Consider the following 26,768-nt stretch of genomic DNA (forward strand, 5'->3'; position numbering starts at 1 on the left):
ATTTTATATAAAAATATAGTTGCATTATAGAGTTGCATTATTTTTACTATATAAAAGTATATTCTAGTATAATAATAACTGATTATCCATTAAACAATAACAATTTAAAATGTTTTTAATGTTTATTTAAAAAAAATTTTTTTAACGTTTATTTATTTTTGAGACAGAGAGAGACAGAGCATGAACAGGGGAGGAGCAGAGAGAGAGGGAGACACAGGATCTGAAACAGGCTCCAGGCTCTGAGCTGTTAGCACAGAGCCCGACGCGGGGCTCGAACTCACGGACCGTGAGATCATGACCTGAGCCGAAGTCAGACGCTTAACCGACTGAGCCACCCAGGCGCCCCTTAATGTTTAGTTTTTGAGAGAGACAGAGAGCAGGAGCAGGGGAGCAGGAGAGACGGAAGGGGACAGAGAATCTGAAGCTATCAGCGGAGAGCCAGATACGGAGCTCAAACTCATGAACTGTGAGATCATGACCTGAGTCAAAGGCAGACGCTTAACTGACTGGGCCACCCAGGTGCCCCAACAATAACAATTTGTAATAAATAGGACAATAATCAAATTTAGTAGTAGCTCTAAATTTAGTGCTAATTTAGTTTCTGAAACTTTCTGTGCCCTCTAAAATTTTAGCTAATCAGTAAGAGACCTCAAGCTGAAATATATAGAGGATTCTGTATCTCTAGGTAATGGTATCATCTCAGTATACACAGGCTGAAAAATGTTAGGAACCAGGAGGACAACTCCACTTGTTTTGTAGTCGGAGAATAAACAAATCAATTAACCAATTAGAGGAATAGGTTTACTGAAACCAATACAATATAGGAAGACCAGAGAGATTTTTGGAGTCACCTACTTTATATTTTTATGAAATTTTTTAATGTTTATTTTCGAGAGAGAGAGGCAGAGCACGAGTAGGAGAAGACAGAGAGAGAGGGAGACAAAGAATCTGAAGTAGGCTGTAGGCTCTGAGCTGTCCGCACAGAGCCCAACGTGGAGCTCGAACTCACGAACATGAGATCATGACCTGAGCCGAAGTCGGATGCTCAACTGACTGAACCACTCAGGCGCCACAATAATTTTTTAAATGTGTATTTATTTTTGAGAGGGAGAGAGAGAGAGAGAGAGAGAGAGAGAGGCAGAGAGAGAGGGAGACACAGAATCTGAAGCAGGGTCCAGGCTCTGAGCTGTCAGCACTGAGCCCGATGTGGGGCTCAAACTTGAGAACTGCAAGATCATGACCTGAGCCAAAGTCAGACATTTAACCAACTAAACCATCCAGGCACCCCTGGAGTCAACTACTTTAAAGTTGATTAATTTTAGATTAGAATTCTCCATTACAAATTTTACCAAAACACAGATAAAAAGAAGAGCTTAAAATGAAATTATTCTTTATTCCCAGATTGTTTTTATTTAATCTAGTTTCTTGGTATTCAGAGTAATGAAGTTGCTATGTCAGATTACAAATTAAGAGACTTCTCTGAATCCAAGTTTTCTATAGTTTAAAATATTAAATTATCTTTTACTTTGTTGTGTTGAGAGAATATATGAAACTTGCATTTTTTATAGTCTGTTCATTTCTTTGCTAGTGAAAGTACTTTACACTCAGAATGGTCAATCTTGGGGCACCTGGATGGCTCATTGGGAAAGTGTCACAGCTCATGTCATGATTTCATGGTTTGTGAGATTGAGCCCTGCAAGGGACTCTGCGCTGACAATGCGGAGCCTGCTTGGGATTCTATCTCTACCCCTCTCTCTGCTCCTTCCCAGCTCACTCTTTCCCTGTCTCTCAAAATGAATATATAGACTGAAAAAAATAAAATGGTCACTCTAACTGCTGGCATTAGCATTTCACCAGTATTTTTTGTAAGTAAAAAAAGTGGAAATCAAAAAATATACATTTTTTTTTATTATGAAAGACTAGCAACACGCATTAAAGAGAACTTTTGGAAAAGTTGTCCGTATGCATTCCATGAGACTATGGAAAAGATATTCATAGTCTTCATCATTCACTGTACAATTCCTGTACAATAAGGATTTTTGTGTTTTGTCCACTACTGGGTTCTTAGCACTGATCATAGTTCCTGGCACAGAGAATACACTTGTTAGTTATTTGGTATATAAATAATCTGAACACAATCACTTCTGGCAGTTTGATCATTTAATTTCAGCATTTTTCTATTTTGGTTAAATTTGTTTGTTTTCGGGGCACCTGGGTGGCTCAGTTGGTTGGGTGACCAACTTCGGCTCAGGTCATGATCTCACAGTTTGTGAGTTCAAGCCCCACGTTGGGTTCTGTGCTGACAGCCCAGAGCCTGGAGCCCACTTTGGATTCTGTCTCTCGCCCTCTCTGTACCCCTCCCCTGCTCACGCTCTGTGTCTCTCTGTCTCTCAATAATAAATAAACGTTAAAAAAATTTAAAAAAAAATAAATTTGTTTGTTTTCTAGAATTTTGACCACATAATACATGCAGGCTTTATTTTCTGATTTTTTTACTTACTAGTCTTATAAACATTTTTCATATTAGTGCATATTCAGTTTTTCTATGTTATTTCATATTCAACACTTTTAATAGTTTCATAATAGTTTATCATCTGCCTATAGTGGACATTCGAGAATATACTTCCTTTTTATTGTTATTATATATACACTGATTTTAATATCTTTGCTTATAAACATCTTCCCATATTTCCGATGACTTTTCAGAAGTATACTTTCTGCGTTAGAGAGGATACATAACAACAACAGGTGTCATTTACTGAGTCTTACTAAGTTCTAGGTGTTTTACTATGTAATTTTCATTCATTTTCTCATGTAACACTCTCAACAGACCTAAGTGACTAGTGATATATTCCCCATTTTACAGATGACAAAACTAAGGCTCAGAAAAAACTATAGCCTATATGGCCTATAACCATATAGGTGGCAAGTGGTTTCAAATATAAGTCTATCTGATTTCAAGTCTCAAGCTTTTAACCACTGTGTTCATAGCATATAGTATTACCAAACTGCTTTGCAAAAACATTTTGTCAAGTTACTTTAACATCCTTAGAAGAGTACCTGTTTCACTATACTCTAGCATTGGATGTCTTTACTTTATAAAAAGATTTTTTAAAGTTTATTTATTTTGAGACAGAAAGAGCTAGTGGGGTGGGGGGTGGGGAGAGAGAGAGAGAGAGAGAGAGAGAGAGAGAATCCCAAGCAGTCTTCACACTGTCAGCGTGGAGCCCCAATGTGGGGCTCAAACCCATGAACTGTGAGATCATGATTTGAGCTGAAGTCTGGTGCTTAACCTACTGAACCACCCAGATGCCCCAAAAGATTTTGATAAATTATTAGGCAAGATGTGGTGTATGGCAAACGTTTAGAAAGTAGATTTTGAACAAAGGAAAGTTATTGAAAATAGCTAAGTTTCCTCAGAAATGAAACTGATATGATTATTTCATCTCCTCTCTTTTTTAGCTGTCATGGAAATACTACATCTTGATATGTCTCTAGACTTTTGTCTGAACGTTGCTAAACTGCTGATGGATCATGAAAGGTACAGAATTGATTTTCTTTTCTCTAAAGACTAACATTTTTTAAGGTTTCTATTAATATGTATTGAATATATCCATTTATATCCATCCATATTCACATAGCACCATATCTGCCATTATGCTGATAAAATTAGAAGGTGGAACTGCTTGATTAATGATTTAAACAATCAATAGTCAAGTTAATTTTAAAATTTACATTAAAATTTTGAAAAAGAAATAAAATGAAAAAGGAATAAGGTAGTTGGTGCTTTATAAAACAGGAGTTAGGCCTAGGTTAACCTACAGGGCAGTGTCATGTGGAACAGGAAGGCACGAATGAGTGCAGTTCTATGAGTAATACACCTCTCTGGCTCTGTCTTTATGTTACCATTAATGTCAAAAGGGGCCTTAAAGTACATAAAGACTTCTTAATCGTTCCCAAACTTAAGTGTGCCTCAGAATTACTGAGGAATAAGCACTTGAAACAATGTTCAACATCATTAGCCATCAGGGCAATGCAAATCAAAACCACAATGAGAAACCACTTTGAACCAGTAGGATGGCTATTATCAAAAAGACAGAAAATCACATATGTTGGCAAGGATATAGAGAAATTGTAACCCTCATACACTGACGGTGGAAATGTAAAATTGGGCAGCTGCTTTGGAAACTATTAGTTCCTCACTAAGTTAAACAGTTACCATTTGACCCAGCAATTCCACTCCTGAGTTAAATAGAAAAAGTATGTCCATAAAACACTTATATGTGAATGTTCATAATATTATTCCTAATACTCAAATGTGGAAACAACCAAAATGTCTAATAACTGATGAATAGGTAAACAAAATGTGGTATACCCACATCATGGAATATCATTTGCCAATAAACGGTGTAATGTATGGAAGTGTTGAATTACTCTATTGTACATCTTGAGATTAATATAACACTGTACATTAACTAACTGAAATTAAAATAAAAACTTAAGAGGTGCCTCGGTGGTTCAGTCTTTTGGGTGTCTGGCTCTTGATTTCAGCTCAGGTGATGATCTTGCAGTTTGTGGGTTTGAGCCCTACATTGGGCTCTGCACAGCACGGAGCCTGCTTGGGATTCTCTCTCTCCCCCTCTCTCTGCCCCTCTCTCCTCAAAATAAATAAATAAACTTAAAAAAAGTAAATAAGAAAAACTTAAAAATATTAAGAAAAATAAAAAGAAACAGAATACTGATACATGTTATAACATGGATGAACCTTAAAAACATGATGCCAAGTGCAAGAAGCCAGTCACAAAGATCACATATTGTTTCATTCCATTTATATGATATTTCCAGAATAGATGCAGTTATAGAGACAGGAAGTAGATAAGTGGTTGCCTAGGGCTGTGAGAGTTGGGGAAGATGGGGAGAGACTGCTATTGGGTATGGCACTTCTTTCTGACGTGATGGAAATGTTTTAGAATTGATTGGGTAATGTGTGCACAACTCTGTGTATATATTAAAAACCACTGAATTGTGTACTTTAAATGGATGCATTGTATGGTATGGGAATTATACCTCAATAAAACTTATCAAAAATGTTCACTAGGGTACTTTATAAAAATATAGAGATCAAGCTCTACCTTATTCCAGCAAGCCCTGACCTCTATTTTTTATTAGTTCTTCAGGTGGTTCTGAGAACCGCTATTTTAGGTCAGTTAGTAAACTATCTATAAAGGGTGAGGTAGTAAATATTTTAGCCTTTGTAAGGCATAAAGTTTCTGTCACACCTACTTTACTCTGCTGTTGTAGTGTGAGAAAAAAGCAGCCACAGAAAATCTGTAAATAAATGGAAGTGACTGTGTTCCAATAGAGCTTTATTTATAAAAACATGTCGCTGTTTAGATTTGGCCTGCAACTATATAGCTTGCCAACCATTGTTGCAGACCGATCTCCTACCTGACACACGACTTTTGGATGAGAAGTCATTTAGCCTCTTATAGAATATCTATGGAAGAGGAGATGATGATGATAACATCATGTTTTTACAAAGCTGGAACACAAAATTTTTTCTTATATACAATTGATACATATTTGCCAGTAATTAAAAATTTTTTTAATGTTTTTATTTATTTTTGAGAGAGAGAGAGAGAGAGAGAGCCGGAGAGAGGGAAAGAGGGAAAGAGGGAGAAAGAGAGAATCTTAAGCAGGCTTCACGCTCAACATGGAGCCCGATGCGGGGCTTGATACCATGACCCTGGGATCATGACCTGAACCAAAATAGAGAGTAAGACATTCAACCAACTGAACCACCCAGGCAACCCTCCAGTATTTTTTTTTAAGTTTATTTATTCGAGAGATACAGAGACAGCACAATTGGGGGAGGGGCAGAGAGAGAGAGGGAGAGACAGAGAATCCCAAGCAGGCACATGCCACCAGCACAGAGCTCAACGTGGGGCTCGAACCCATGAACTGCGAGATCATGACCCGAGCTGAGATCAAGAGTTGGATGTTTTATATATAAAGAATTTCCTTTCTTTTTAAGGCTGAGGAAGATTTTATTGTATGTGTATATGCCACATTTTGCTTATCCATTCATCAGCTGATGGAAGGTAAAACTTCCACATTTTAGCTATTGTGGATAATGCTGCGATGAATGGGGGTGTAAAAAAAATCTCTTTGAGAATTTGCTTTCAGTTTTTTTGTGTGTATATTCAGAAGTGGAGTTGCTGGATAATATGGTAATTTTTAATTTTTTCAGGAATTGTCATACTGTTTTCACAGTGGGTGTACATATTACATTCTCAGCAACAGGGCACAAGGGTTCCAATTTCTCCAAATTTTGGCCAACTCTTGTTTTGTTTTGTTTTTTTGTAGTAGTTATCCCAATAGGTGTGAAGTGGTATCTCGTATAGTTTTGATTTGCATTTCCCTAATGACTAGTGATGTTGACCATCTTTTCATGTGATTTTGGCCTATTTCATCTTTAGAGAAATGTCTATTCAAGTCCCCTGCCATATTTAAAAAAAAATTTTTTTTAATGTTTATTTTTGAGAGAGAGAGACACAGAGTGTGAGCAGGGGAGGGGCAGAGAGAGAGGGAGACACAGAATCTGAAGCAGGCTCCAGGCCCTGAGCTGTCAGCACAGAGTCTGACATGGGGTTGAACCCATGAGCTGTGAGATCATGACCTGAGCTGAAGTCAGACACCCAACCGATTGAGCCGCCCAGGCGCCCCGACCTGGCCAGTTTTTAATCAGGTCGTTTAGTTTTAGGAGTTCATGATGTATTCTGGATATTAAATCCTTTTGAATATATATGATTTGCAAATATTTTCTCCTATTCTATGGATTGCCTTTTCACTCTGTTGGTAGCGTCTTTTGATGCAAAATTAAAAAATTTTTTAAGTTTGTTTATTTATTTGTTTATGTAATTTCTACACCCAACATGGGGCTTGAACTCTTGACTCTGAGATCAAGAGTCACATGCTCTTCCAACTGAGCCAGTGAGGCACCCCCAATTAAAAAATTTTTTTTCGGGGTGCCTGGGTGACTCAGTCGGTTAAGTATCCGTCTTTAGCTCAGGTCATGATCTTGCAGTTTGTGAGTTTGAGCCTGGCATTGGGCTCTGTGCTGCCAGCTCAGAGCCTGGAGCCTGCTTCAGATTCTGTGTCTCCCTCTCTCTTTGCCCCTCCCCCACTCGTGCTCTGTCTCTTTCTCTCTCAAAAATAAATAAACATTAAAATTAAAAAAAATTTTTTTTCATGAAATCCAATTTGTGTTTTTTTCCCCTTTTATTTCCTATTCTCTTAGTGTCATATCTGAGAGATCTTTGCCAAATATAATATGATTTCCCCTATGTTTTCTTCTGGGAGTTTCATAGTTTTTACGTCTTACATTTAGGTCATGGATCCATTTTGAGATCATTTTTCTATATGGTGTGAGACAAAGTTCCAACTTAATTCTTTTGCATGTGCTACCCAGTTTCCACAGCGTCATTTGTTGAGAAAACTATCTTTTCCCCACTGAATTGTCTTGGCACTCTTATTAAAATTCATTGGACCTTATATGTGAGAGTTTATTTCTGGGTTTTCTATTCTGTTCCATTGCTTTGTATGTCTATCTTTATGCCAGTACCATTCTGTTTTTATTACTTTATGTTTGTATTGAGTTTTAAAATCAGGTAGTGTGAGTCCTTCAGCTTTTTTATTTTCAGAATTGCTTTGCATATTCAGAGTCCTTTGAGATTACATATGAATTTTAGGATGAATTTTTCTATTTCTGCCAAAAAGCATCATTGGGATTTTGGTAGGGATTGCATTGAATCTGTAGATTACTTCAGGTAGTATTGGCATCTTAACAATATTAAGTCTTCCAATCCATGAACATGGAATGTTTTTCCATTTATTTATGTCTTCTTTAATTTTGTTTAAAAATGTCTTTTTAAATTTTTATTTATTTATTTTGAGCAAGAGAGAGAGAGAGCATGAGCAGGGGAGAGGCAGAGAGAGGGAAAGAGAATCCCAAGCAGGTTCCACACTGTCAGTGCACAGCCTGATGTGGGGCTTGAACTCATGAACCGTGAGATCATGACCTGAGCTGAAATCAGGAGTCGGATGCTTAATTGACTGAGCCATCCGGGCACCCAGAAATATCTTATCGTTCTCATTGTACAAGTTCTTTACCTCCTGGCTGAGTTAATTCTTAAAGTTTTTTCTTTTCTTTTTTTTTTTTTTTTTAAATTTTTTTTTCAACGTTTTTTATTTATTTTTGGGACAGAGAGAGACAGAGCATGAACGGGGGAGGGGCAGAGAGAGAGGGAGACACAGAATCGGAAACAGGCTCCAGGCTCGGAGCCATCAGCCCAGAGCCTGACGCGGGGCTCGAACTCACGGACCGCGAGATCGTGACCTGGCTGAAGTCGGACGCTTAACCGACTGCGCCACCCAGGCGCCCCAAGTTTTTTCTTTTCTTGATGCTATTATAAATGGGGCTGTGTTCTTAAAATTTTTAAATGTTTATTTATTTTTTTTGAGAGGGAGAGAGTGTGAGTGGGGGAGGGACAGAGAGAGAGGGAGACAGAGAATTCCAAGCAGGCTTCATGCTCAAGTTTGGAGCCTGATGTGGGCTTCATCCCATGACTATGTGATCAGGACCTGAGCCAAAAACCGACTGAGCCACCCAGGTGCCCGTGTTAAATTTTTTTCAGATGGTTTATTGTTAGTGTATAGAATTGCAACTGATTTTTGTGGATTGATTTTATATGCTGCTACTTTGCTGAATTCGTTTATTTATTTTAACAGGTTTTTGTTTTTGTTTTTGTTTTTGTTTTGTTTTGTTTTGTGGAGGGGTGCCTGGGTGGCTCACTTGACGGCTAAGCGTCTGACTTCGGCTCAGGTCATGATCTCAAGGCACTCCTGAGTTTGAGCTCCACATTGGGCTCTCTGCTGTTATTGTGGAGCCCGCTTCAGTTCCTGTCTCCCTCTATCTCTACCCCTCTCCAGGTTGTGCTTTCTCTCTGTCTCAAAAATAAATAAAAACATCAAAAAAAAATTTTAAACCCTTAACAAAAAAATAGGTTTTTTTTGTAGAATCTTTAGCATTTTCTATATATAAGATCATATCATCTATGAACAGAGATAATTTTATTTCTTACTTTCCAATTTGGATAGATGCTTTTTATTTCTTTTCCTTGCCTAATTTCTCTGGCTTCCAGTACTGTACTGAACAGGAGTCACTAAAGCAGACATCCTTACCTTGTTCCTGGTCTTAAAGAAAAAGTTTTTAGTGTTTCACCATTGAGTATGAGATTCACTGTGGGTTTTTCATATTATATGTTCAGGTAGTTTCCTTCTATTCTTAGCTTGTTGGATGTTTTTATTATGAAAGCTTGTTGAAGTTTTCAAATTATTTTTCTGCATCTATTGAGATGACTGTGTGATTTTTATCTTTCATTCTGTCAATGTGGTGTATCACATTTACTGATTTTTATATGTTGGACCATCCTTGTATCCTAGGAATAAATCCCACTTGGTCATGGTATATGATCTTTTTAACATGCTGTTTAATTTTTTTTGTTGAGGATTACCTTATTACTAGTATTTTGTTGAGGTTTTTTGTATATGTATTCTTCAGGAATACTGGCCTGTAGTTTTCTTTTCTTGTAGTGTCTTTGTTTGTTTAGGAAGAAGTTTTTTTTTTTATTGAAGTATGATTGACATACAGTATCCTATTAGTTTAATGTATATATTGTAGTGATTTGATATTTTTATACATTGAAAAATGATCCCTGTGATTAGTTTACTTACCATCTGTCACCATGCAAAATTATTACATTATTATTCATTATATTCTCTATGCTGTTTATTACATCCCTGTGACTTATTTATTTTATGATTGGAAGTTTGTACCTCTGAATCCCCTTCACCTGTTTCACTCACCCTCCAAACCCCCTCTACTGTCATACTCTGGTAATCAACAGTTTGTTTCCTGTATCAATGAGTCTGTTTCTGTTTGTTTTGTTTGTTCGTTTCTGTTGTTTTTTAGATGCCTCATATAAATGAAGTCATACAATATTAGTCTTTTGCTGACTTATTTTGCTTAGCCTGATACCTTCTAGGTCCATCCACATTGTCACAAATGGCAAAATTTTATTTTATTTTTTTTTATGGCTGAGTAGTGTTCCATTGGAGATAATGTACCACGTCTTTATCCATTCATCCATCACTGGACACTTAGGTTGTTTTTATAGTTTGGCTTTTATAAATAATGCTGCAATGAAGATAATGGTTCAAATTTCTCTTCAGATTATGTTTTCGGGGCACTTGGTTGGCTCATTTGGTTAAGTGTCCAACTTCACCTCAGGTCATGATCTCATGGTTGTGAGTTTCACCCCCACATTGAGCTCTCTGCTGTTAGCAGAGCCCGCTTAGAATCCTCTGTCCCGTCTTCTCTCTGCCCCTTCCCTGCTTGTGCTCTTTCTTGCATGTGCTTGCTCTCTCTCTCGCTCTCTCAAAAATAAACATTAAAAAAAAATTGGTGTTTCCATTTTCTTCAGATCCTCAGAAGTGTAATTGCAGGATTGTAGGGTAGTTCTATTTTTAATTTGTTGAGGAAACTTCATACTGTTTTTCATAGTGGCTGCCTTGATTTACATCCCCTCCAACAGTATACAAAGATTCCTTTTTCTCCACATCCTTGCCAACCCTTTTTATTTTTTGTCATTTTGATAATAGCCAATCTGACAGGTGTGAGGTGATATCTCATTGTGGTTTTCATTTGCATTTCTCTAATGATCAGTGATACTGAGCATCTTTTCATGTGCTTACTGGCTATCTGTTTGTCTTCTTTGGTAAAATGTCTATACAAGTCCTCTGCCCATTTTTAATATGGTTTACTTTTTTAACATCAAGTTGTATAAGTTCTTTATATGTTTTGGATATTAACCCCTTATCAGATGTGTGATTTGCAAATATTGTTTCTTAGCCAGTAGGTTCTATTTTCATTTTGTTGATGGTTTTCTTCACTGTGCAAAAGCTTTTTAGTTTGATGTGATTTCCTTTATCAATTTTAGCTTTTATTGCCGTTGCCTGAGGTGCCTGGTCCAAAAAAATATCACTAAGACTGATGTCAAATAGCTTATTGCCAGTGTTTTCTTGTAGGAGCGTTATGGTTTCAGGTCTTATATTCAAGATTTTAATCCATTTTGACTTTATTTTTGTATATTGTATAAGATAAAGGACCGGTTTCATTTTTTTGCATGTAGCTGTTCAGTTTTCCTAACACCATTTATTGACGAGACTGTCTTTCCCCCATTATATATTCTTGCCTCCTTTGCCATAGATTAACTGACCAAATATGTGTGGGTTTATTTCTCAGCTGTCCATTCTGTTCCATTGATCTATGTGTCTGTTTTCATGTCAGTACCATACTGTTTTGATTACTCTATTGTATTGTATTGTATCTGTGTAAAATCCAGGAGCATGATACCTCCACCTTTGTTTTTCTTTCTCAAGATTGCTTTGGCTATTTCTGGTCTTTTGTGGTTCTGTACAAATTTTGGGATTTTTGTTCCACTTCTGAGAAAAATGCCATTTGTATTTTCTTTTTATTGTTGTTGTTTGATATCAGGGTAATACTGGCTTCATTAATAAGTTTCAAAGTGTTTCCTTCTCCCCAATTTTTTGGAAGACTTTGAGAAGGATGGCATTAAGTCTTTAAATATTTGGTAGAATTTGGGAGTAAAGCCATCTGATCCTGAGCTTTTCTTTGTTGAGAGATTGTTGATTACTGCTTCAGTCACTTTACTAGTTCTAGGTCTGTCAGATTTTCTTTATTATTATTATTATTATTATTATTATTTATATTTGAGAGAGAGAGAGAGACAGTGCATGAGCAGGAGAGGGACAGAGAGAGAGGTGGAGACAGAATCTGAAGCAGGCTCCAGGCTCTGAGCTATCAGCACAGAGCCTGATGTAGAGCTCGAACTCACAAGCCATGAGATCATGACCTGAGCTGAAGTCAGACACTCAACCAACTGAGTCACCCAGGCGCTCCAGGTTTTCTATTTCTTAATGATTCAGCCTTAGTAGGTGGTTATGTTTTTAGGAATTCATGAATTTCTCTAGGTTTTCCAATTTGGTATATGAGTTTTCATAGTAGTCCTTTATAATTCTTTTAATTTCTGAGACATTAGTTGTAATTTTTTTCTTTCATTTCTGATTTTATTCAAGTCTTCTCTCTTTTTTTCTTAACCTAGCTGAAGATTTGTCATCACTTTTGTTTATCTTTGCAAAAAAACCAACTTAGTTTCATTGATTTTTTTTCTATTGTTTTTCTGATCTTTATTTCATTTATTTCTGCTCTAATTTTATTATCTCCTTCCTTCTGGTAGCTTTGTGGTTAGTTTGTTCTTCTTTTCTAATTTGCTACATTATAAAATTGGGTTGTTGATTTGAGATCTTTCTTATTTTTGAATATAAGCATTTATAGACTTAAATATCTCACTTAACCTGGCTTTTTCTGTTTTTTATAAATTTTGGTAATTTGTATTTTCATTTTCATTCAATCTTAACTATTTTCTAATTTCCCTTGTGATTTCTTCTTCATTTCATTGCTTGTTTAAGTGTGTTGTTTAACTTTTTTAATAATTTTTTAATGTTTATTTATTTTTGAGAGAGAGAGAACGAGAGACAGAGCATGAGCAGGGGAGGGGCAGAGAGAGGGAGACACAGAATCTGAAGCAGGTTCCAAGGCTCTGAGCTGTCAGCACAGAACCCAATGTGAGGCTCAAACTCAGGAGCTGTGAGATCATGACCTGAGCTGAAGTTGGACACTTAACCAACTGACCCACCCAAGTGCCCCAGTGTGTTATTTAATTTCTAAAAATTCTGAATTTTTTCATATTTTCTTCTGTTACTGATTTGTAACTTTATACTTTTGTGGTCAGAAAAGGTAGTTTGTATAATGTCTAGCTGTTAAACTCTATTGAGACTAAATTTGTGGCTTAACTTATGATCTATCCTGGAAAATGTTCCATGTGCACTTGAGAAGAATGTATATTCTGTTATTGGGTAAAATGTGCTGTATATGTCTGTTGGTTTATTGTGTTGTTGATATCCTCTATTTTTTACTTATCTTCTGTCTGGTTGTTCTATTCTTTTTTTTATTTTTTTTTTTAACATTTATTTACTTTTGAGAGACAGAGAGAGGCAGAGCGTGAGCAGGGGAGGGGCAGAAAGAGAGGGAGATACAGAATCTGAAGCAGGCTCCAGGCTCTGAGCTGTTTGTCAGCCCAGAGCTTGACGCAGGGCTCGAACTCACGAGCTGTGAGACCATGACCTGAGCTGAAGTCGGACGCTCAGCCAACTGAGCCACCCAGGTGCCCGATGGTTGTTCTTTTCATTTTTGAGAAGAGGTCTTGAAGTCTCCAACTGTTATTGTAGCATGCTATTTTACCATCAGTTCTCTTAAATTGATGCTTTGTTACTAGGTATGTAAATATTTATAATTGTTATATCTTCTTGCTTTATTGGATTATTGGATTTTTAATTAATGCATCATGTCCTTCTTTGTCTTTTGTAACTTTGATTTAAAGGCAGTTTTGTCTAATACTAGTATAACCACCACTGCTCACTTTTGGTTACTATTTGCATAGAATATCTTTCTCCATCGTTTCATTTTCTACCTGTTTGTATCTTTGGGTCTAAAGTGAGTGTCTTCCAAACAGTATGTAGCTGGATTCTGTTTATTCATTATTCCAATTTCTGCCTTGTGATTGGAGTTTAATCAATTTACATTTAAAGAAATTACTGATAAGGAGGGACTTACTTTGTTATTTTATTTTTTGTTTTATATATGCCTCATGGATTTCTTTGATCCCTCATTACCTGAATATTATCTTTAAGAGTGACAAACATTTTTTCCCAATTTTACATTCTAAAGGAATCTATCACATAGGAAAGAGTTTGCAAATCAGTGAACCATGAGCTGGGTGGGTGTGGCCAGAGATGTGTTGCTTAGGGATGAATTAATTGCCAGTATTTAACAATTTCACATGAAAATCAGGGTTTCTGACTTCTTTTTTTTTTTAATTTTTTTTTAACGTTTATTTATTTTTGAGACAGAGAGAGACACAGCATGAACGGGGGAGGGGCAGAGAGAGAGGGAGACACAGAATCTGAAACAGGCTCCAGGCTCTGAGCCATCAGCCCAGAGCCCGACGCGGGGCTCGAACTCGCGAACCGCGAGATCGTGACCTGAGCTGAAGTCGGACGCTTAACCGACTGAGCCACCCAGGCGCCCCAGGGTTTCTGACTTCTTGAAAAAAATTGAAAGATCTGGAAACACTTGGTCAATATTTCCTACTAAGCAACAATCATTTGGGGCTAAATGGTCATTGCTATCTTTAAACATGGGGCATGTATTCTCCAGTTTGACATAGTCCTCACACTTCTTTATTTTCTACCTTAACCTATGTGTCAAGTTGTCATTTATCTTTTTTTGTGTTATTATTTTTATAGCAAATATAAGAGGAAATTAAATGTTTATGGCACACACATCTCTTTCAAAAATGAGAGAATGTAAGCTAGCCTGAGAGGACGTTTTAAGAAAATGAGAAAGAACAAATTTCTTTGTGATGGAAGTAAAAGATTTCTGTGTTTAATGTACAAAGTGTGCCTGTGTCAAAATATAATTATAAGAGAATATTATGAAAAATTGTATGCCAACAAACTGGGCAATCTGTAAGAAATGGACAAATTCCTAGAAACATACAAACTACCAAGACTGAAATAGGAAGAAATAGAAAATTTGAACAGACCCATAATCAGCAAAGAAATTGAATCAGTAATCAAAAATCTCCCAACAAAGAAAAGTCCAGAGCCAGATGGCTTCTCAGGAGGAAATCTACCAGACATTTAAAGAAGAGTTAATACTTATTCTTCTTAAACTGTTCCAAAAAATAGAAGTGGAAGGAAAACTTGCATCTATTTCTTAGAGGTTAGGGGGCTTATTGGATGAGATGCTTTCAAAGCTCGTGTTGCCCTAGAAGCAAATTTTAAGATGGTGGTTAGCGTCCAGATAGTTTATAAAGGAGGGCTCTTAGGATCAATACCTATGAGGGGAAGAAAAGGAGACTAAACTAGGTAAGGGGAGAAATTGGGCTAATTTAAAGTTAGAAGGCTTCAGCTTACCCCATGGGGAACTCTGAAGCTGGGATGGCCCTTCAGAATTGTTTTCAGTTAGAATAAGATGGCTATGTCTTGAAGGCCAGTGTTAAGTAGTCTTGGATGTCAGCTGCCCTGGAAAGGGGGCATCACCTTGGGTGAGGTGGCTCTCTTCAAGGGTAGTTCCTAAAGAGTCACCTGGAAATAAATACTTTAGTCCTGAAGGGGAGATTTGTGTGATATAGCATTCATGACAAGGTACTAATATTTTTGGAACTGTTGAAAGAATTCAACTTGTTCCTGTCATCCATGGGAAAAATCTCTGCCTTCGCTCAAAGACTTGACCTCTTTGGTGAATATGACAACCCATATAAACACTCTGAATCTGCCTCTGCAAATGCATTCATAAGTAATTACACAAATGTAAATTGTAATTCATATGTTCTTAGTGAAGTAATTTCTTTGGGAAACTCATTTGGCAAAGAATAATCTGACTCACTTTTCTATGCTGAAATTGGTTTCCAGAGATAGAAATGATTACCTTAACTACATATTCAAAGATTGAATTCTTAAAATGTTTTCTCATTTCCAACATAATGATAATGAAAAACATTATTTATTTTGACTTTCTCAATTAATACTAACGTGAATGAAGAACTACAAATTGAACTGTAGTGTAGTGTGGTATTGAATTCTAATTAGACAACTTTGGCATATCAGATGTAGTGGACATTAATTGCTCTTGATCGGCTGTCAGTCATTCATTCCACTTTTCTCTTGATAACAGTATCCAGATTTTCATGTAGGCACCTACTTTTTCCCTATCAGCCATATGAATATTGACATATTGGTATAAAAGAGAGAGAAGAAAGAATTTCAGCTTTCTATTTCCCAATCAACAGAGAAATCAAAGTCAGAAGAAAAATTTGGTAAATTAAGTATATTTATTTTTAAATTTCAAAGTTAAAGTATAGCTTCTATTTTCTTACCTGTTTGTACTATGTTAACATACTTATACCATTGTTTAGTTAATACTAAAGGTTCATTATGTATCTGGCAGTTGCTTTTTCTTATAGTCTGTTTCACTCATTTATGTTACATATTTGGCATCTGTAGACAGTATAGGAAGTTGCATTATATAATGGACAATGATAATTTTATAGCAAAAGCATAAGTATATTTTATGTATAGAAGTTTGTTTTAGCAATTAAAGCTAAGACCTAAGTGTACAGAGCATTAACTGTTAGAAAGTGAATGCAGTTCTGCTATGTACTATAAGCTAATGTAGTACAGACCTAAGCTTCTGATGATCTACCTTGATGCAAGGATAAAATTAAAAAAAAATTGTTTTAATGTTTATTTTTTTAAGAGAGAGACAAGAGTGTGGGGGGGGGGGGGCAGAGAGAGAGGGAAACACAGAATACAAAGCAGGCTCTAGTCTCTGAGCTGTGAGCACAGAGCTTGACATAGGGCTTGAACTCACAAACCACGAGATCATGATCTGAGCCAAAGTTGGATGCTTAACTTACTGAGCCACCCAGGTGCCCCACGGATAAAATATTGAATGCATTGATGAATGGATGGAAATACCATGTCTCTTAAGTGATCTTTTTTTTTTTTTTAATTTCACCACTTACAGCCAAGCTTCATTAGAAGTCAGAGTGTAGACAGTTCTAGGCTATCCACTTATGAGATCCTGATAATATGTGGTGCTAAGATAAGGGAAGAACATATGCTTTACATTCTAGAAAATCAGATAGATGGCTTGATACTCTGTTATTATGAGTCATTTTCCTGAAATTGTTAGGTTATGTCTGTTTACTCTCTGACTTTATCATTTAAGTAAACTTGTCAAAAGATAAAGTAAGTTGAATTTGCGTGCCCTTTTCTGAACAAATCCTTGATGTTTTGTTAATGGTTCTCAGACTTTAATGTGTGTATGATTAGCTCAAGATCTTGTTAAAATAGAGATTCTAATTCAGTAGGTCTGGAATGAGGCTTGAGATCTGCGTTTCTAATAAGCTTTCCATGTGATGCTGATGCTGTTGGTCTGTAGACCACACTTTGAGTAGCCAAATTTAGGACTCTACTGCATTCATTTATTCATTCATTCATTCATTTTAAAGGGGTGGGTGGAAAGACAGAGAGAGGGAAAGGGAGAGAGAGAATCTTATGCTGGCTCTGTGCTCAGCATGGAGCCCAGCGCTGGGCTTTATCTCATGACCCTGAGGTCATGACCTTAACTGAAATCAGGAGTTGGACACTTAACTGACTGAGCCACACAAGTGCCCCTCTACTGCTCTTTTTGTAAAACAAAATCAAAGTTTTCCTTCTCTAGTTTTCATTACCCCTTCAATTTTCTGTAATTTTATTAAAGACATCTATAACTTATAAGTCTCATTTATAAACCTAGGGGACCTGAACTCTTTTACAACAGCTAAGTTTCTATTACTGGCTTCTCACCTTGAGCTTTAATTCCTTCCTTTCAAAATTTTTATCTATTTTATTTTTTACTCTGTAAACATATGATTATAATAAAAAAATGAAAAGAAAAAGATCATATCTAGTTTTATTGTCCTAACAAATAATCTGTATTTAGTTTATTCTTTCCTTGAACTCCTTGTCTGTATTAGTTTTTTCTTTCCATCAACTCCTTGTCTGTATTAGTACATGCTTTTTCTTAGTTGTAATTTTAACATAGATCACTTTATCTTGTTATTGGCAAAAAGGCTCAGACTCTTTCTTTTGTACTGCTTAGGTGGGGTTAATCAGTTACTGTTCATTCCAGTAATAAGAATACTAAATCACATAATCAAACTAAGAGATTTTGAATTGGAATGAGACTTCCAAGATAGAGTCAGAAACCTTGAGATAAAGTGATCTAGAAATGTCTATGCAACAGAAAAAAAATTTGAACAAGATTGTAGGAGATCAGATTGACATTGCCAAACTAAAATCAAGAATAGAGAAAAGCGGGGACTCTGGGTGGCTCAGTTGGTTAAGCATCCAACTGTTGGTTTCAGCTCAGGTCATAACTGCAACAGTTTTTGTGGGTTTGAGCCCTGTGTAGGGCTCTGTGTTCAGAGTGCAGAGCCTCCTTGGGATTGTCTCCCTCTCTCTCTGCCCCTCCCCCGCTCATGCCATCTCTTTCTCTCCCAAAATAAATAAATAAACTAAAAAAAAAGAAGAATAGAGAGAAGCAAAATCAAGCTTCTAAAGTCAAGATCAGAATTTTTGGAAGTCAGAATTAGATATAGGGAAAACAGTTTGTTTAGGCTCAAGTAAAAAGAAAGACCAAAAAACCTTGCAGATTAACTACTTTGTTCTCAACCTTCCTATTATAAAAGACCTGATGTTTTATCAACAGTTTTTGAACTCACTGTTGAATATTACAATAAAATTTTTAGAGCTCTCTCAATTCTACACAATGAATGAATTCCAGAAAAGTTCTGTTTAGAAAAAATTTAATACAGTAAATATTATTTTTCCATGGATTAACATTATAAAATAAAAATGACTTACCTCTAAAAATTTTTTTGGCTCTAATATATAATAAAGTTATATTTGGGGATGCAGCATATTTTTTAAATCATACATTTAAATGAAATTTACTCTTCTGATAATATAATAACAAGTTCTTGAATGGGTTGCACAAATGGCATGCTGAGATGAGTGAGATAATATCCTGAAAATCTGGAGAAAGAGACAGATATAATATTGAAGACCTAATACTCTCAACACTAATTCCTTCCTGGGATAGATCTAAAAGGTTATCACCAGACACTAGGAAGTAAAAGCAAACATCACTGGCTCTTGGGATTTAATTTAATCATGTTTGCATGGATATTCTCACCTAACAGCCACTGTCAAAGCTCTCTGTTGGCAAGAATTATCACCATAGATCTTTCATCTCCTCTCCCATTTCAGGTCAAGTATCCAAACAACATACTTTGTAGGGAATCTGTTAGAATTGTTTATTCTAATAAAAATTTTTAATGAGTTTATTGTTAGAAAAAATAGTTCCATTTTATAGGAAAGGAAGGTGGTACAGAATATGTATTCAGTTCTTGCATCTTCACTGTATGTGGTTTGGATCATTGGTTTATGTGTTTTCTTCCCCCCCGGGGGTTTGGTTTTAGGGTACTTGAGATGGGAAGAGGAATTGAAGGGATTTTTAAGGTTTATTGCTTCTTGGAGACAAGAGTTGGATTTTCCTTAGCACATTGGATACAGTTAAGTTCATTTTATCAACAAAAATTTTGCCTGATGCAGCATGTTGTATGGGGTCTGGTTGGAGATAAAAAGAAACATAAGAAACAGACATTCCTCTGGGCACCTGGGTGGCTCAGTCTGTGGAGTGACTGGCTTTGATTCAGGTCATGCTCTCAGGGTTTGTTAGTTCGAGCCCTGCGTCAGGTTCTGTGCTGACCGCTCAGAGCCTGGAGCCTATTTCAGATTCTGTCTCCCTCTTTCTCTGCCCCTCCCCCGCTTGTGCTCTGTTTCTCTCTCTCAAAAATAAATAAACATTTAAAGAAATTAAAAAAAGAAATAGACATTCTTCTAATGAATTTACAATCTGCCACAGCAAGCTAAGCATATATATGATCAGTTAACTGACAATAAAATGCAGGAAATGAGAAATGCATGGTATAGGTGATAAATCCTATATAAATTTAGAAGGGGGAGCGAAAGATCACTGTAGGGTCCATTGATCAGAGAATGCTAAGTGGAGGAGATAGGGACTTAGAGAATGTATAAGATTTGTATAGGTGAATGAATTAGGAATTCCTGGCAGGAAGATTAGAGTGAGCAAAAATGTGAGCACAAGGCAGGTTTAGAGACATTAATTTAGTCCAATTTAGCATCTTTTATGTAAAGAGCAGCATATGGAAGGCATAGGCACTTCTTTTAGGGAACTTACAAGCCTTATTGGAAAGAGTGTATGTGTAAAGATAACAATATAAGATAGCACATAGTAAATGGGGATAACTGCCAAATTAGTATAGGAATTCAGAAGAGGCATAGATCATTATAGACTGGGAACGTCAGAAAGAGTTCTTTGAACGTGAGACTTCAGCTGGGCTTTGAAGATGGGAGAGAATTTAATAAAGTGGAAAGGAGGAGTTAAGGACATTTGTAGTGAGTAGATAGGAGGACAGCGTCATCTGTTCAGAATATGATGACTAATGGATCAGAGAGGCTGTAGCATACATTTTATATAAAAGGTGTAATGAGATATAAAGTTAGGTACATTGGAGTCATTTGTGAAAATCCTTGAAAATCAAATTAAAGGACTTTATGCTGTAGGCAAATCAGGACCCACTGGAGGTTTTCAAAGGTAGTGACGTGCTAATGAAAACATATGCAAGAAGTTGACTGGGGTGAGATTAGAGGTAGGAAAATCAATTAAGAATCATTGCAGGTAGCTCACATATGAAGTGATAAGAACTTGAGTCAGGTTGATAGTAGTGGGAATTCATTCTTTCCCATCTGAGTTCTTATTATGTACTAGCAATTTTGTTGCTGGGCATTAAAAATACAAAAATTAAATAATATATTGTCCTTGGTCTCAAGGAGATCATTGCCTGATGGGGAAGAATAGCTCATAATTATGAAACAAATACAATCACGGAATATTTTGGTGTCACCAAAGAGGGCCTAGTAAGTAGATGATTATAAATATAAAATTATTCTTACCTACATATTTGGCATTAGAATTACATTGTTTTGAGTTACTGTGCTCTCTTGCTATATATGCTTTTTTTCCCAACCATGTTAGTAACTAATTTGCCAGTCCCACACTATCTTCAGGACCTATCTTTTTTTTTTTAAAACATTTCCACAGTAAAGCCATGAACTATTTTAAAAAGTTCTTGCCATAAACTATACAAATAAGGAATCTTGTTCTCAGACCTTCCAGTATAGAAAATGGAAGGAAGTGATGGAAATGAAAGACTTGACAAATAATAATTGCAGGCTTCAGTACCCTACTTTCAGCAATCCAGACAGAAAACTACAAGGAATCTTTGGGCTTGAACCATATGTTAGACCAAATGGACCCAATAAACATTTATAGAAGAACATTCCATCCAACAGCAGCAGAATATACATTCTTCTCAAGTGCACATGGAATATTCTCCAGGATAGATAATATCACAAAACAAATTTTAACAAATTTAAGAAGATTGAAATCATACTAGTTATCTTTTACATCCACAATGGTATGAAATTAGAAGTCTGCAACAAGAGGAAAGCAGGAAAATCTACAAATGTTCAACAGGAGTATGAAATTAACACACTCTGAAACAACCAATGGGTCAGAGAAGAAATCAAAAGAGGAATAAAAAATATCTCAAAACAAATGAAAATGGAAACACCCCTCCCCCCCAATCTGTGGGATGCTGCAAGAACAGTTCTGAGAGGGAAGTTTATAGCAATACATGCACATATTAAGAAAATAGATCTCAAATAAACAACCTAACTTCATAGTTCAAGGAACTAGAAAAAGAAAAGCAAACTAATCTAAAAGCTGTCAGAAGAAAGGAGGTAACAAAGATTAGAGAAGAAATAAATGAAGTAGAGACCAGAAAAACAATAGAAAAGATAATGAAATGAAGAGGAGTTTTTTTTTAAAAGATAAACAAAATTGATACAACTTTAACTAGACTAAGAAAAAAGGAGACAAGACTCAAATAAAATCAGAAATGAACAAGGAGGGGTGCCTGGGTGGCTCAGTTGGTTGAGTGAACGACTTTGGCTCAGGTCATGATTTCACGGTTTGTGAGTTCGAGCCCCGTGTCGGAATCTTTGCTGACAGCTCAGAGCCTGGATCCTGCTTCTGATTCTGTGTCTCCCTCTCTGTCTGCCCCTCCCCTACTCATGCTCTGTCTCTCTCTGTCTCAGAAATAAATAAACATTAAAAAAAAATTTTTAAAAAAGAAATGAACAAGGATCCATTATAGCTGACACCACACAAATATAAAGAATTATAAGAGAATATTATGAACAATTATATGACAACAAATTGGATAGCCTAGAAGAAATGGATAAAATCTTAGAAACATACAATCTACCAGGACTGAATGAGGAAGAAATAGAAAATCTGAACAGAACAATAATGAGTAAGGAGATTCATCAGTAATCAAAAACCTCCCAACACAGAAATGCCAAGGATCAGAAGGCTTGACTGGTGAATTCTGCCAAATACTCAAAGAAAAATTAATACCAATACTTCTCAAACTCTTCCAAAAAAATGAAAAGAGGGAACACTTCAAAACTCATTTTACTAGGCCAGCATTACCCTGATAACAAAGCCAGATACAAGAAAACTATAGACCTATAGTCTTAATATATATGTAAACATTCTCAATAAAATATTAGCAAACTGAAATCAACACACATTAAAATGGCTAAACAGCATGACCAAGTGGGATTTATCCCTGGGATGCAGGGATGGTTCAATATATGCAAAACAGTAAATGTGATACAGTACACTAATAGAATGAAAGATAAAAATCATGATTTTTTATGTGAGGAATGGGGAAAATAGGTGGAGTTTAAAATATACAAACTTCAAAAAAAAATATATACAAACTTCTAGTTATAAAATAAATAAGACTCAGGGATACAATATTCAGCATAGGGAATACAGTTAATGATATGTAGTACATTATATAGTGACAGATGGTAGCTAGATTTAGCATGGTGATCACTTTGTAATGTATATAATCACTATATTGTACATCTGAAACTAATACAATATTGTATCTCAACTGCATATAAATTTAAAAAATCATGATTTTCCCTAGATGCAGAAAAAGTGTTTGACAAGTTACCATATCCTTTCATGATAAAAAAAATCCTTGAACAAATTGTGTATAGAAGGAACATACCTATATGTCTGAGGATTAAGTACAGTAATTCATGTAATATTCATGGGACATAGTAAGCATTCGATAGATTTTGGCTATTATTAATTTTGAAGAATTATTGGAGCTAATACTTTATTTCAAGTTGAGCCATGTGTCTCCAGAATAGAATTCATGTTTACCATTTTATATAAGGCTAGTAGTACTGGACATGATTGAGATGCTACATTTAGCTTGTTAAGCAGTTTTATGAGCATCACTTGTGAATTGTGCATAAGAGTAAATTACAGGACACTTTTACTAACAGTGAGCCCATTTACAAGCATTGAACTGATGATTACTAAAATGCTATTTAGCATGAGCAATGATTATATGTCAGCAAGAGACAACGTGTAGTGTATTGGAATGAGTCCCTGCTACTAACTGAATGACTTCAGACGCATCATTTAGTTTCTCAGGGCCTTTGAAAAGCAGAATAATGGGCCCCTAAGGCCCATCCATAACCTAATTCTTGGGATTCTTAATTTGTTACCTTACAAGGCAAAAGGAATTATGCATATAAAGCTATTAATCAGTTGAATATAAAATAGGGATATTATCCTGGATTATCTGGGTGTGCCCAGTATAATCACATGAGCCCTTAAAAGCAGAAGAGGTATGCAGAAGGTGAAGTCAGATACATTCAAAGCACAGTGTTCAAAAGGAATTCAAGTGGCCTCGAGGGGCTGAGAACAAATCCCAGTTGAAGGCCAGCAAGAAAATGAGACTCAGTCCCCAGAACCTTACAGAACTGATTTTTTGCCAATACCCGAATAAGCCTAGAAGCAGATTCTCCTCTAGAGCCCCCCAGATAAGAGCCCAGGCCAGCCAATACCTTGACTTGGCCTTGTGAGACTCTAAGCACAATTCCCGGGTGAGCCTGCCTAGATTTCTGACCTACAGAGTTGTGAAATAATAAACGGGTGATTTAAGCTGCTAAATTTGTCATAATATGTTACAGCAGCAGTAGAAAACCAAAGCCTCTAGTGCTTCTGTTAATGAGGGGTTAGAGGACGTTGGAATAAATAAACGTTAGGGTTCTTTCTAGCTCTAAATTGTGGTTGCAGGATTCTCAGTTAGCTGCTGGTCTGTGAGCTAAAGCCTAACAATCATAAATAGGATGGTCACATAACACACAGACAAAAAAATACTATACTGGATACATATCTTTAAAGGTTACATATGGCAAAGCTACAGGTTGGGGGGACACTGTAATGCCAGATCAACTAGATTGCTAAGTGGGTTTTTTCAACTGCAAAGCAAATAATTGCAGCCAAAGCCAGGTTCTTCAAGTGTAGCCTAAAATTAGTGTTCAATGAAAAGTTTACTTTCTATATGTAGATTATTTATACCCTTAAATGGAAAATTATTGTTACTATTAAACCAGAAGATCAGTGATGTCTATATACCTACTAGCATTATAACAATTTGTAGTTCCTAATACTTTAAGGAATCAGTTATATCCTATATTTCTAACACATAGCAAATTCTCACAGTTCATTATATTTGGCTTACATATCCTTTTTTTGTGTGTGAAACTAACTCCAGGGAGCAGAGATCTTGATATTATCTGTAAATAAGTAGAGCATTCCTTAGAAATGTAACAGTATTTTTAGAGCAATCTTCAGGGTTCTCTGTGCAAGGTGGCAGTGAGTTTGTAATGACAGTTCTAGCTGGCCTTCCCATCCACTTCTAGCAATTATGCAAAGTAATACTGGAGCACCTGGGTGGCTCAGTGGGTTAAGCGTCCGACTTGAGCTCAGGTCCTGATCTTGCGGTTTGTGAGTTCCAGCTCCGTGTCGGGGCTGTGCTGACAGCTCGGAGCCTGGAGCCTGCTTCGGATTCTGTGTCTCCTTCTCTCTCTGCCCCTCCCCCACTTGTGTTTTGTCTATCAAAAATAAAAAAAATTTAAAAATTAATGCTGAATATCCTTTATTTTCTTATTTTTTAAACAACAGCTTTATTGAGGTGTAATTGACATATAATTCACAGCATATATTTAAAATAAGTGCACAATTCAATAAATATTGACATATATAAATGATATGTACTATATATTCATGTATAGACACACATTTGTATATACATACATTTTTGTATACATAGGATGAATATGTTTTCACGTGTGTATATACACACATGCATGGATATACATATGTGTGTATTTACATACATACATGCATGCACAGTTATGAACTCATCATCACAATCAGGATAATGAACATAGTTATCACCCCCAAGTGGTTCCATGTGAACTTTTAAAAAAAATTTTTTTAACATTTATTTATTTATTATTGAGAGACAGAGAGAGAGACAGAGTATGAGCAGAGGAGGGGCAGAGAGAGAGGAAAACACAGAATCTGAAGCAGGCTCCAGGCTCCGAGCTGTCAGCACAGAGCCCAACGGGGGGCTCGAACTCACAAACCGCAGGATCATGACCCAAGCCGAAGTCGGACGCTTAACCGACTGAGCCACCCAGGCGCCCACCTTGTGACCTTTTATAATGCCTCCTCCCCCTGCCACCTCCTCTTTACCAGGCAACCATTGGATCATTTATTGATCACTTATGTCACTATAGATTAGTATGTATTTTCCAGAATTTTGTATAAATGGAATCAGAGTATTTATTCCTTTTAGTCAGGCTTCTTTAACTCACCATAATTACCTTAGATCCATCCATGTTACTATGTCTATCAATAGTTCTTTCCTTTCTGTTGATGAGTAGTAATCTGTTGTATGGATATATAGCAATTTGTTTATCCATTCATTTGTTGATGAAAACATTTTGGTTATTTTCAGTTCAGGTCTGTTACAAATAAAATTGCTATGAATATTCATACACGTTTTTATATGGGTATATACTTTTCCTTAGTAAATACCTAGAAGTGAAATGGCTGGATTGGATGGTAAGTGTATGTTTAACTTTTTAAGAAACTTTTAGGCTCTTTTCAAAAGTAGCTGTAACAATTCACATTCCCACCAGCAACGTATGAAAAGTGTCAGTTCCTCCACATCCTGGCCCACACATAGAATGTTCAGCGTTTTTAATTTCAGTAAGTACAGAATGACATCTCATTGTGGCTCGAGTTTGCATTTTTGTAATAACTAATAGTGTTGATCATCTTTTCATATGCTTGTCATCTGTGCACCCTTTTTTTGTGAAGTGTCTGTTCAGGTCTTTTGCCCATGTAAAAATTTGGGTTGTTTTCTCAATATTGAGTTAGAGAGTTCTTTATTCTGTAACCAATCTCTTATTAGATATATGATTTCCAAATATTTTCTGCCTGTGGTTTGGATTTGTATTCTCTTAATAGACTTTTTTGAAGAACAGAAGTTTTTAGTTTGATGAAGTCTAGTTTATCAATTTTCTCTCGTATGGAGGCTTTGGTGTCCTATCAAAGAAATTTTTGATTAACCCAGGTCACAAATAATTTCTCTTATGTTTTCTGTCAGAAGTGTTTTTGGCTCTAGGTTTTACATTTAAGTCTATGATCCATTTGACTTAATTTTTGTATGTTCATTCTTGGAATAAACCCCACTTTGTTATGATATATTATACTTTATATATTGTTGAATTTGTATATGTGCTGCCGAAGTGAGCACTATATATTGTTGGATTTGATTTGGCAAAATTTTGTTTAGAATTTTTGCATGTATGTTGATGACAGATATTGATTAGTAGTTTTATTTTTTTATAATTTATGTATC

At 36.1% G+C, this 26,768-nt stretch overlaps 1 protein-coding gene across 2 annotated transcripts in view; it reads left to right on the forward strand.

Annotated features, from left to right (window-relative positions):
• Window positions 1-26,768, forward strand: part of TEX11 (testis expressed 11) — a 246,857-nt gene that overhangs the window by 81,456 nt on the left and 138,633 nt on the right. For both annotated transcript variants that reach the window (XM_019428651.2, XM_019428652.2), the window contains exon 13: window positions 3,463-3,541. In XM_019428651.2, coding sequence (XP_019284196.1) covers window positions 3,463-3,541 — 79 coding nt within the window. The remainder of the gene's footprint in view (window positions 1-3,462; window positions 3,542-26,768) is intronic.

The sequence above is a fragment of the Panthera pardus genome, unplaced genomic scaffold, assembly GCF_024362965.1.
Source record: "Panthera pardus isolate Hobbes unplaced genomic scaffold, ASM2436296v1 HiC_scaffold_27, whole genome shotgun sequence".
NCBI lineage: Eukaryota > Metazoa > Chordata > Mammalia > Carnivora > Felidae > Panthera > Panthera pardus.